The sequence below is a fragment of the Physella acuta genome, unplaced genomic scaffold, assembly GCF_028476545.2.
Source record: "Physella acuta isolate Inbredline_101_S28 unplaced genomic scaffold, ASM2847654v3 ptg000201l, whole genome shotgun sequence".
Classification (NCBI taxonomy): domain Eukaryota; kingdom Metazoa; phylum Mollusca; class Gastropoda; family Physidae; genus Physella; species Physella acuta.
In genome coordinates this window covers 403733-415843 of record NW_026731720.1, presented here as the reverse complement: position 1 = coordinate 415843, position 12111 = coordinate 403733, and the positions used below count along the sequence as shown (strand labels likewise).

The window sequence follows — 12111 nt, the reverse complement described above, 5'->3', positions numbered from 1 at the left end:
TGAACGTGTGCTTATCCTTGATAAGTTTCACAGTGGTTTAAAAACAAAAGAAAAAAGAATATACACGAGCGTGGGCCTGTGTAAATAGAATAAAGATAATCCAACCGCAGCTACGGTAATCTTTTTTACAAAACAACCATTAAGTCAAAAATGCAAGAAATTTTTTTTTAAATTTAACTATAAAAAATGTATTTTGGTCGGCTGTGGGCCCCTAAATGGCGTGGGCCCCCCCGCATTGCGGGGTCTGGCGGCACTGTAGTTCCGCCCCTGAGTCTGAGTATAAAGTGTAGTCTGCAGCAGTTTGCGCTACAATTTCGACCCTAACAGAATGGCCCCAACAAACTCGCTTTTACCATATGCTCTTTTACTGATCAGACAGAAATCTTTAAATTATCGATAATTATTTTTCTTTGATCCAATTATTCTAGGCAAGATGTTTTGCAATGACGGAAAAGTCCCTGATCTCTTAGAGAAGCGTAACTTTTAACTACAAAGAACTAGTTACGACATAACTTATTAACAAAATTGGCTGGAATAATCGTACATTACGCGTTAATATATCTAGTTTCTTTTCTAAATGTTAAAAGATGTATCTAATCTTCTACTCGAAAATCGAGTGTAAATCATTCTGATTTCAGTTGGAGATAAAGCGCCCCCCCCCCCCCCTCCATCTTGCAAAAAGTTCGAATACGGTTTTTGCTGGGGGTTTTATTTTACGGTTACTCAATTAAAGAAGAAAACAGTAAAAGTAGTATTTAACAGCTTTGCATAATTTAATACTGCGGCTTAAAAATGGGTGAGCTTTTCAACTTTTTTTGGATAAAGTATTTACTAATCCATGTCTTCACAAACAGAAGGGTTGGAGTGGCATCAATCACAAATTTTATACAGCAAACACTGTATTTCTAACGTTTTAATGGAATAGACATGTCTTTCCGACTTAACTGTATTTTATAACGCCATACCCGGACAACACAGCTACGCCTCTGTTTAAATCGTTTGTTTTTAATGTTATTGCGACATGAAAACATTCCATCAGTTTAATAATAGAAAGAACATCCAGCATATGATTAATTTGGTAAAATATACAGTTAAATATTGTTTTAATGAAAAATATGAATCGGATTGAGAATAATCCCGGTACGAAGTTACAATATCTTAATGAAATAGTTTATGTATCGATACACTGTCAAATTAGGACTTACTGAGGAATTCGGGATTTAGACAAAACTGCAATAAATGTTTTGATGTTGTAGAAAGATAATCTGGGTTTCTAATCCTTAAAGTAATTATGAGAAATAAATTAATATAATTCAACAATTTGTGAACACAACAAAGAGCAAACACATACTAGCACATGAGATGATTTTAAAAGACACAAAGTCCTTTACTCGGGCTTTGTTCCTCGTCATTTACTCGGGCTATGTTCCTCGTTATTTAGCCGGGCTTTGTTCCTCGTTATTTAGCCGGGCTTTGTTCCTCGTTATTTAGCCGGGCTTTGTTCCTCGTCATTTAGCCGGGCTTTGTTCCTCGTTTTTAGCCGGGCTTTGTTCCTCGTCTTTTAGCCGGGCTTTGTTCCTCGTCATTTAGCCGGGCTTTGTTCCTCGTCATTTCACTAGCCGGGCTTTGTTCCTCGTCATTTAGCCGGGCTTTGTTCCTCGTCATTTCACTAGCCGGGCTTTGTTCCTTGTCATTTCACTAGCCGGGCTTTGTTCCTCGTCATTTCACTAGCCGGGGTTTGTTCCTCTATATTTAGCCTGGCATTGTTCCTCGTTATTTAGCCGGGCTTTGTTCCTCGTTATTTAGCCGGGCTTTGTTCCTCGTTATTTAGCCGGGCTTTGTTCCTCGTCTTTTAGCCGGGCTTTGTTCCTCGTTATTTAGCCGGGCTTTGTTCCTCGTCATTTAGCCGGGCTTTGTTCCTCGTCATTTCACTAGCAGGGCTTTATTCCTCGTCATTTCACTAGCCGGGCTTTGTTCCTTGTCATTTAGCCGGGCTTTGTTCCTTGTCATTTAGCCGGGCTTTGCTCCTCGTTATTTAGCCGGGCTTTGTTCCTCGTTATTTAGCCGGGCCTTGTTCCTCGTTATTTAGCCGGGCTTTGTTCCTCGTTATTTAGCCGGGCTTTGTTCCTCGTCATTTAGCCGGGCTTTGTTCCTCGTTATTTAGCCGGGCTTTGTTCCTCGTCATTTCACTAGCCGGGCTTTTTTCCCACGTTTTCTTTAACTTGCTTTCGCGTCTGTTTGTTTGGTTCTCCAATCAAATCTTGCGATCGAAATTTCGGGCACTTCCCAGTTAGCTAGCGCGCTGAAATTTTCAAGGAAGCTTTGTTTCCGATGACCATAGAATGTTCAATTGCTATTATTACTAAATTGATCCATGGAAACATTTTATTGATCATTTTAGGCCGCTATATAATTGTACAAAAACGTGGGGGAAAGGGACATAACCCAGTAACTGTAATTTGATGAAAACAAGGTTCGGGACTCTTCCTCTTTTTGCTTACTGAGTAGTTGTCACGCGGTGTGTGTGTGTACAAACAACCGTAACAACTGGCGGCCAATATGGGGGAGACGATATGGTCGAGTGGTTGGGCACACGATTGCTATCCCACTCGGCGCGGGTTCAAATCTATGTGTTCTAGTCAGTAACGTATTCACACAACGTGTTTTTTACGAGTTGTCTTTTTACGAGACTTTAATGCTATACAACTTTTACGAGATTTTAATGCAAACAAACAGACAAAGACTAAAAAGTAGAAAATAATAATCATTAAAAAAGTTTTAAAAAACCCACGTTTTCTGATTGAACTAAAAAGTAGAAAATAAATGCTATACATCACAATAATGCAAAAGCGATCACTCTACTATAAGCGATCAAAAACGTGGGGCGCCGTGATTTTCTTACAGTTTCTAATACTGTTGACTCTCTACAAGCTCCCTAATAAAAGTCAATAGTATTATCTAATCAATAGTAATATAACTTTTACTTCGGCGCCCCACGTTTTTCATCGCTTATAGTAGAGTAATCGCTTTTGCATTATTGTGATGTATAGCATTTATTTTCTACTTTTTAGTTCAATCAGAAAACGTGGGTTTTTTTAAACTTTTTTAATGATTATTATTCCTCGTCATTTCTTTAGCCGGGCTTTGTTCCTTGTCATTTAGCCGGGCTTTGTTCCTTGTCATTTAGCCGGGCTTTGTTCCTCGTCATTTCACTAGCCGGGCTTTGTTTCTCGTCTTTTTGCCGGGGTTTGTCCCTCATTATTTAGCCGGGCTTTGTTCCTCGTCATTTCACTAGCAGGGCTTTATTCCTCGTCATTTCACTAGCCGGGCTTTGTTCCTAGTCATTTAGCCAGGCTTTGTTCCTCGTCATTTCACTAGCCGGGCTTTGTTACTCGTCATTTAGCCGGGCTTTGTTCCTCGTCATTTCACAAGCCGGGCTTTGTTCCTCGTCATTTCACTAGCCGGGCTTTGTTCCTCGTCATTTCACTAGCAGGGCTTTATTCCTCGTCATTTCACTAGCCGGGCTTTGTTCCTCGTCATTTCACTAGCCGGGCTCTGTTCCTCGTCATTTCACTAGCCAGGCTTTGTTCCTCGTTATTTAGCCAGGATATGTTCCTCGTCATTTAGCCGGGCTTTGTTCCTCGTCTTTTAGCCGGGCTTTGTTCCTCGTTATTTAACCGGGCTTTGTTCCTCGTCTTTTAGCCGGGCTTTGTTCCTCGTTATTTAACCGGGCTTTGTTCCTCGTCATTTAGCTGGGCTTTGTTCCTCGTCATTTAGCCGGGCTTTGTTCCTCGTCTTTTAGCCGGGCTTTGTTCCTCGTTATTTAACCGGGCTTTGTTCCTCGTTATTTAGCCGGGCTTTGTTCCTCGTCATTTAGCCGGGCTTTTTTCCTCGTCATTTAACCGGGCTTTGTTCCTCGTTATTTCCCTAGCCTGGCTTTGTTCCTTGTCATTTCACTAGCCGGGCTTTGTTCCTCGTCATTTCCCTAGCCTGGCTTTGTTCCTTGTCATTTCACTAGCCGGGCTTTGTTCCTCTATATTTAGCCGGGCTTTGTTCCTCGTCATTTATTTAGCCGGACCTTGTTCCTCGTCATTTCTTTAGCGGGACCTTGTTCCTCGTCATTTCACTAGCCGGGCTTTGTTCCTCGTCATTTCTTTAGCTGGACTTTGTTCCTCGTCATATAGCCGGGCTTTGTTCATTGTCTTTTAGCCGGGCTTTGTTCCTCGTCATTTCACTAGCCGGGCTTTGTTCCTCGTCATTTAGCCGGTATTTGTTCCTCGTCATTTATTTAGCCGGACCTTGTTCCTCGTCATTTAGCCGGGCTTTGTTCCTCGTTATTTCAATAGCCGGGCTTTGTTACTCGTCATTTCTTTAGCTGGGCTTTGTTCCTCGTCATATAGCCGGGCTTTGTTCCTCGTCTTTTAGCCGGGCTTTGTTCCTCGTCATTTCACTAGCCGGGCTTTGTTCCTCGTCATTTCACTAGCCGGGCTTTGTTCCTCGTCATTTAGCCGGGCTTTGTTCCTCGTCATTTAGCCGGGCTTTGTTCCTCGTCATTTAACCGGGCTTTGTTCCTCGTCATTTCACTAGCCGGGCTTTGTTCCTCGTCATTTTGCCGGGCTTTGTTCCTCGTCATTTCACTAGCCGGGCTTTGTTCCTCGTCATTTCACTAGCCGGGCTTTGTTCCTCGTCATTTAGCCGGGCTTTGTTCCTCGTCATTTCACTAGCCGGGCTTTGTTCCTCGTCATTTTGCCGGGCTTTGTTCCTCGTCATTTCACTAGCCGGGCTTTGTTCCTCGTCATTTCACTAGCCGGGCTTTGTTCCTCGTCATTTAGCCGGGCTTTGTTCCTCGTCATTTCACTAACCGGGCTTTGTTCCTCGTCATTTCTTTAACCGTGTTTTGTTCCTCGTCATTTAGCCGGGCTTTGTTCCTCGTCATTTCACTATCCGGGCTTCGTTCCTCGTCATTTAGCCGGGCTTTGTTCCTCGTCATTTCACTAGCCGGGCTTTAATCCTCGTCATTTCTTTAGCCGGGTTTTGTTCCTCGTTATTTAGCCGGGCTTTTTTCCTCGTCATTTCACTATATGGGCTTTGTTTCTCGTCATTTAGCCGGGCTTTGTTCCTCGTCATTTATTTAGCCGGGTTTTGTTCCTCGTTATTTAGCCGGGCTTTTTTCCTCGTCATTTCACTATATGGGCTTTGTTTCTCGTCATTTAGCCGGGCTTTGTTCCTCGTCATTTATTTAGCCGGGCTTTGTTCCTTGTCATTTAGCCGGGCTTTGTTCCACGTCATTTCACTAGCCCGGCTTTGTTCCTCGTCATTTAGCCGGGTTTTGTTCCTCGTCATTTAGCCGTGCTTTGTTCCTCGTCATTTAGCCGGGCTTTGTCATCGTCATTTAGCCGGGCTTTGTTCCTCGTCATTTAGCCGGGCTTTGTTCCTCGTCATTTAGCCGGGCTTTGTTCCTCGTCATTTAGCCGGGCTTTGTTCCTCGTCATTTCACTAGCCGGGCTTTGTTCCTCGTCATTTAGCCGGTCTTTGTACCTCGTCATTTAGCCGGGCTTTGTTCCTCGTCATTTAGCCGGGCTTTGTTCCTCGTCATTTAGCCGGGCTTTGTTCCTCGTCATTTCACTAGCCGGGCTTTGTTCCTCGTCATTTCTCTAGCCGGGCTTTGTTCCTCGCCATTTAGCCGGTCTTTGTTCCTCGTCATTTAGCCGGGCTTTGTTCCTCGTCATTTAGCCGGGCTTTGTTCCTCGTCATTTCTTTAGCCGGGCTTCGTTCCTCGTCATTTCACTATGCCGGGCTTTGTTCCTCGTCATTTCACTAGCCGGGCTTTGTTCCTCGTCATTTTACTGACTTTATTTCTGTGGCTTTTTTTCCGATAAAACTTTTCCTTTGTGACTTTTTTTCTGTGACTTTTTTTCTTTTTTTTTCTGTGTCTTTTTTCCGTTCACCGTATGGCACATGACACTCTGACATGTAATACTTTATTTTTAGGAGGGAATCCCTTTCAACACTAAAATAAAGAACGAAGAAGAAGTAGAGTCTAATGTTACATTTAATAAGTTCAATTTCAAACGAACTCTATTGACTATAGGAAATGGAGCGCTGAATTCCTTAAGTATAACACCTTTTTTTTAGTTTAATGCAAGCTCTTCTGATGCTGTTATTACCAGGGCTTTCACATTAGCTAAAGTTGCGATTTGTAACACAACAAAACAACAAAAATACAATTTCATGTTTCAAATTAAAACTTTTATTGCATGTTCAATTCGCTAGTTACTTTTCAAACAACATCTGGTACTTTGAGTCTTTGGTGTCTTCAAAACAAAACTTTAGAGTACACATAGCATAAATTCCGTTACACCAACATACGTTGCATTTGTTCATAAAGCTCTCCCCTTCCTTATATATCTGTGGAGCGTAACCAGCACATTCGTGAATTTCATTTCAATCACAAACATTTTATCCATATACAAATCTTGTATAAGGCAAAAGAGAATGCAAAAGAAATTTCCTTATAGTGACTCTAACGTCACAGACCTAACTAAATCACTATTTCAAGCGTCTTACATTTAGGTCTATCTGTAAAACGAACGTCTATAAAAAATATATAAAACATCCACACTGGATTACAGTTATTAATAAATGTGACGATTTAATTAAAATCTTATAACTTTGAATAACTAGCACTTAAACATATTTAGCGCCACAAAAGAAGACAGGTATATGGTCTACACATATACAGGGGAGTTAATTCAAAATAGCCTTGGTTTGTTTACAATCGAGAATGGAGAATGGCTGAGCTGTGGATACTATCCCGTACACTGTCTTTAAGCCAAAATTTACTCTACTCCAAGAAATAAAATTATTGGTACGAGCCGACCCGTACCTGTTTTATTTTCTACTTTTCAGTAATTCATAATTTGTGAATTCGACAGTACCAATGCTGCCACTGAAAATATTTGCTTTAAAACACTATCAGATGGTCGTTAAGGACGATACCTGCCTCCTTTCCCCCTACCCCACCCACCCACCCACCCCCACTACCCCCCCCACCACCACCACCCTTCCCCTTGAAAGCTAACTCCTCTTAGTTACCTCCCCTAAGTTTAAAATAATTTCAAACTACCTTATCTGCCCCTAATAGCCGTCACTAAACCCGGCTCTACGATTGTAAACATTTAACGTGAACCACAGTTCACCAGACCATGTAGGGGTGGGGGTGGTAGGGAGCGCGCTTACAGCTTGGTGCTTTCTATCGTCTCCAAGAAGAGAATTATATATATATATAGATATTAACTTTTTCAAATACAGAGTATAACAGACGTATCGCGATCGCGAAGATAAATTTTAATAATTGTGACAGTTTTCACCCTTTTACAACGCCCAACGTTATATCATTACATTATACGTAATATAAAGGATGTATTATGCAAAAATCGATATCGAGGTTTTGACAAATGTTGACAATTCGGACCTTTTGTGCCTCACACATATTGTGCCCGCATATTATAACAATGACAAAACTAAGTCTAGTTTTTTTCGAGCTATAGCCAAATTGGTTTATAGGGAAAAAATAAACATAACGACTAGGCAAAACGCGAAAAAAAAAAACAACCTTACCACTCCATTGTGCTCACAACCCGGGTCGGGTATTTGCGGGCACGATACACGCAGGCAACCTACTTTCCCCTCCTGACAAGAACATTTGTGGCAATCGTCGGACGGTACAGGGCCGGTCTTGTATATCTAGAAAACAAATCTTTATCAAACAGTAATTTTAATATGTGCATATTGTCATTAATCATCAACAAAATAATAATTAACGCGCAGTCTTAATTTAAAAAGAAATAATTGTTCTTATTAAGTTATTCTGGTATGTCTTGTCTGATCTGGTATGTCTTATTTTGTCTGTCTGGAATGTCTGGTCTGTCTTGTCTGATCTGGTATGTCTTATTTTGTCTATCTGGAATGTCTGGTCTGTCTGGTATGTCTGGTGTGTCTATCTAGTCAGTCTGGTCTGTCTGTTCAAGGCCATCAAATTTTGTTCCTAGAGAAAAATAAACATAACGGCTACACAAAGCACACAAAAAATGACCTGTCCATTGTGTTGACACGTGACCTCAGGTTTTGGAGTGCACGGCTTTATGTCACATTTTAGATTAGGCCCAACACAGTGGCACTGGTTGCACTCGTTGAACTGTACTTGGGATCCTTTCTTGTATTTCTAGAAAACAGATTCAGCTTTATGAAACAGTGATCTCAATCTTTGTTTATACACGGCACAATATTGATATATGCATATAAAATAAATGATCAACAAATAGTTGATAAATTGGTCAGTGATATGGCTACCACTTATAACTTTGCATTGAAACCCTTCATATATAATTTTGATGTCATTTGTGATATTTTTTTTTGAAAACCATGCCAAAGTAAGATTTTCAAGAGGTTGTTTCTGTCTAGGCTATCAAAAGCATTTTAAAAATTAAAAAAAAATAATTCGTTTGCAGGCTAACTAGTGTAGTTACAAAAACAACATATTTCGAGCTGTAATGTGTAACTAGGGTAAAGTTAGTAACACCACAATTAACAACAGCATAGTTGCAGTCTGTTTTTATTTTTTTCCCGCTTTTCAATAAAATTAAACTTTTACATTTAGTATAATTCACATATATTTCTCAACAGAAGTACATATCTTTAATTTCTACACATATTGCTGAAGATACTGATCTCATGGCCTCGGGAAAACTTTGAGAGAAAAACAGAGAGAAAGAGAGAGAGAGAGAGAAAGAGAGAGCGCGCACATGGGCTTTTATAAATTAGGAGGCGTTGTACTAAATAACTATTAAATATCAGTGTTAAAAATAACTTTACAATGCCTTATTTAAAAGTAAATGCCCGTGTCATTGAAACAGCTTAGCATAAGTTTTAAAGGAATTTTTCTTTGATCCAGATGTTTTCTTCTTTTATTTTCGCGTGTTGTCAAAGAACCGGGGAAATAAAAAGTATAAAATCTTAACGCTGTTGCGTTCGTGTAATCATTGAGCGGTCAAACGGGTAAATTATGTTACCCCTTAATGTGGCATTTCATAGAATCCCATCGGTCTAGTTTGTGTCAGTTTTCGGTCTCTTTATACACGATCATCGAGATGACAATAGATTTTACACTGGATTGAATTTTAGTTTAAAAAAATGTCCTTGGATATTGGCCAAACAAATACCCGGTCTATTTAAAGTGTGGGGAACAGATATCCCATGTACTAATGCCCGCTTTTAAAAAAATAACCAATAACATGACTACACGAACTGACCTTTCCATTGAGTTCACATTTGTCTTCCGGTATTTCCTTGCACGGCTTTAAATCACATTGTATATTAGGCCCAACACAGAGGCAATTGTTGCAATCGTTGAACGGAATAAGGTCTCCTTTGTTGTATGTCTTTTTAAAAAAATATAAAAACCTTTCTAATAAGCTTTTAAGTGCATTTAAAATAAGAAAATAAAACAAAGGTTTTCTTTTTTTTTTTTAACTTTGTCCTTCATGAGATCTCTTACATATTTTAGCGATTAATAGCCTTCACTCATTCAACCCAGCTCTATGATTGTAAACATTCGACGTGAACCACAGTCCACCAGACTGTTACGGTGATAGCGTCTAGATAGTTATCTCCCCTTCTATTATTTAATAAAGTATATCGAGTGATTACTAGTATTTAACCGTGTTCAGTCTCCTTAGTTTCGAAACCGCTTCATTAATTCGTAATGACTAATTTAACATCAAATTAAATTTTTTAAAATTATTCATGTATTGAAGAACACGATGATATCTGGGAAATTTGAAAGCAATTGCTGCATTAGAATTAGGTCACCATTAAACTACAAGATTTGACACAAACCTGCAAACGAACTAAGTAAAAGCTTGTAGTGAAACAAACAATCAAAACTTTTGGGCAACAAGATTTTAAATTCACAGAAAAAAGTAAAATAAAACTAATCTGCTTTCTTTCATAAAACCTTTTGTTGCTCATATTTTAGCGACCAAAGCTTTTATGTAAGAAAGCATATTAGTTTTACTTTCTTATTTTTTGTGAATTCAAAAGCGTGTTGCTAAAAATGCTTTTTACATTTGATTTATTGAAGAAATTAATTGTAATTCATTTTTAATTTTAAATCATTAAAAAGTTTGTTAATTTAAAAGTTTTACTCTTGCTTTATTTTTAAATTGTCTGTGTTGTTTGTGTACGCATAAACAGTAATAACATGGTGTTAATTTTTACTTTCTCGTACACAGAGTATAATGAAGCTTTGTAACTGTGATAAATAAAAAACAGATATTTTGACAGTTTTAGATCGCCCTACTTTATCGTGTACGGAATATGAAGGATGTGAATCGAATGTATCGTGCGAAAAATCTAAATCGAGATTTTGTCAAATGTGTAGGGTCCTATGTTTTACAACCTTACGGAAACAAACTTAGTTTCACAATCATTTCCGTGTGTGTTTGTATGTATATGGTGGAAAGGCTTTTGAACAGTTCTCAGATGGACAAAAAAATTTTCATTTAAAATTATTACACTTTTGTGGTGAAACAAAATGTTAAGCTTTACACAGTAAACCCGAAATGAAAATTTTCTCAAATATGAAAAAGAAAATAAAATCTTACAACACGTTTGTGAACGCAATTTTCAGCAACAGCACATCCAACGAACACAGCAACAACCACCGAGAACAGGTATTTCATTTTGCTTGATGTCGAATTAAGAAATAGTGACGTGTCAATAACTAAATAAAACAACATTTTGATTTATATATATATATATATATATATATATATATATATATATATATATATATATATATATATATATATATATATATATATATATATACAGTGTTCTATTTACTTATAGTCTAGACTCTAACTCAGTCGGCACAGATATTCCGTCAGACAATTTTCAGTACATAGATCTTTAGAACGACTGCAACCAGGTCCTGTAGTAATATATAATACATTTGCCTCTTGTGTAGACACTGGTGAGTATCGACAGTGTCCATAGGCGTAGCTTTAAAGAGAAGGACGCCCTCGGATTTGACGCTAGGTTCGTCACTGTACAAGTCGACGTCTACTAGTGCTGTGACGTAACAGATCATTGAGGGGGAGGGGACTTTACTTTGGGGTAGAGGAAGCAGCACGTTCAGATAAGGCGCTATGCTACGAAGTAAACCAAGTCTAGAGTTCTTTTTTGAAAGAGTAGAAGAGAACGGGAAAATAATACATCGCATAAAACAGTACAAAACACAACAAAAAACACACTACTTACGATTATGTAATTCTTATAAAAGATACTTCCATTTCATTGTTATTTCATTATAAAACAGATATAAAAATCCTTTGTAAGAAAAATGTTTTAAATGAATTGAAAACAAGAAAAATTCATAAAAAACGTTTTAATAACAAGCTTTTATGTACTAATGCACTAAAAAGTAGAAAATAAATTATAGACTACTATTTAAATAACTATAAAGAAAAGCGTGGGTCACTTTAGTACTTTAGTACCTATTTTTTACCTTTACTAATATTTGAGAAGAGACCCACGCTTTTCTTTATAGTTATTTAAATAGTAGTCTATAATATATTTTCTACTTTTTAGTGCATTAGTACATAAAAGCTTGTTATTAAAACGTTTTTTTCTGAATTTTTTTTCAGTACTTTACATGTTTTATTTACAATAGAGTTACATGACTAAAAACCATTGCGCGCCTACTGAACGTGAAGTCGCGCCTACTGAAAGTGATGGCGCAGCTATTGAACGTGATGACGCGTGTGGTGTGGTTGGCTAGATATGCCTACTAATTCGGTCCAAATTTTAATTAATTCATTAAAAATCAATTAGGCATCCAATTAAGTCAAATTTAGTTTCAAATTGCATTGTCTTCATGTCTTGACTCACGTGCCAAATGTGAATCGTATCGGTCAAGTAGAAGTTTCCGAATTTTCACTCCTGCGTTTCCATCTAGACTGACGACAGACAGAGGAAGTGAGTTAAATAAAAGCTTGTAAAAAAAAATCATAAAAAACGTTTTAATAACAAGCTTTTATGTAATGATGC

The 12111-nt window shown here is 38.3% G+C and overlaps 2 protein-coding genes across 3 annotated transcripts in view; one reads left to right on the top strand and one right to left on the bottom strand.

Moving 5' to 3' along the window:
* The window catches only part of LOC131937166 (ankyrin repeat domain-containing protein 27), an 86161-nt gene that overhangs the window by 59676 nt on the left and 14374 nt on the right, over positions 1 to 12111 (top strand). The window lies entirely within an intron of this gene.
* Positions 6249 to 10928, bottom strand: LOC131937170 (kielin/chordin-like protein). 2 transcript variants are annotated; one of them, XM_059294380.1, is made up of 6 exons: positions 10906 to 10928; positions 10665 to 10746; positions 9312 to 9440; positions 8096 to 8224; positions 7621 to 7746; positions 6249 to 6408 (listed from the first exon to the last, which is right to left on the bottom strand). In XM_059294380.1, the coding sequence occupies exons 2-6, from the start codon at positions 10740 to 10742 to the stop codon at positions 6274 to 6276; spliced, it is 597 nt and encodes a 198-aa protein (XP_059150363.1). In that variant the 5' UTR covers positions 10743 to 10746; positions 10906 to 10928; the 3' UTR covers positions 6249 to 6273. The 2 variants fall into 2 exon arrangements, with proteins under 2 accessions (XP_059150363.1, XP_059150362.1); XM_059294379.1 differs by lacking the exon at positions 10906 to 10928 and having other exon boundaries at positions 10665 to 10777.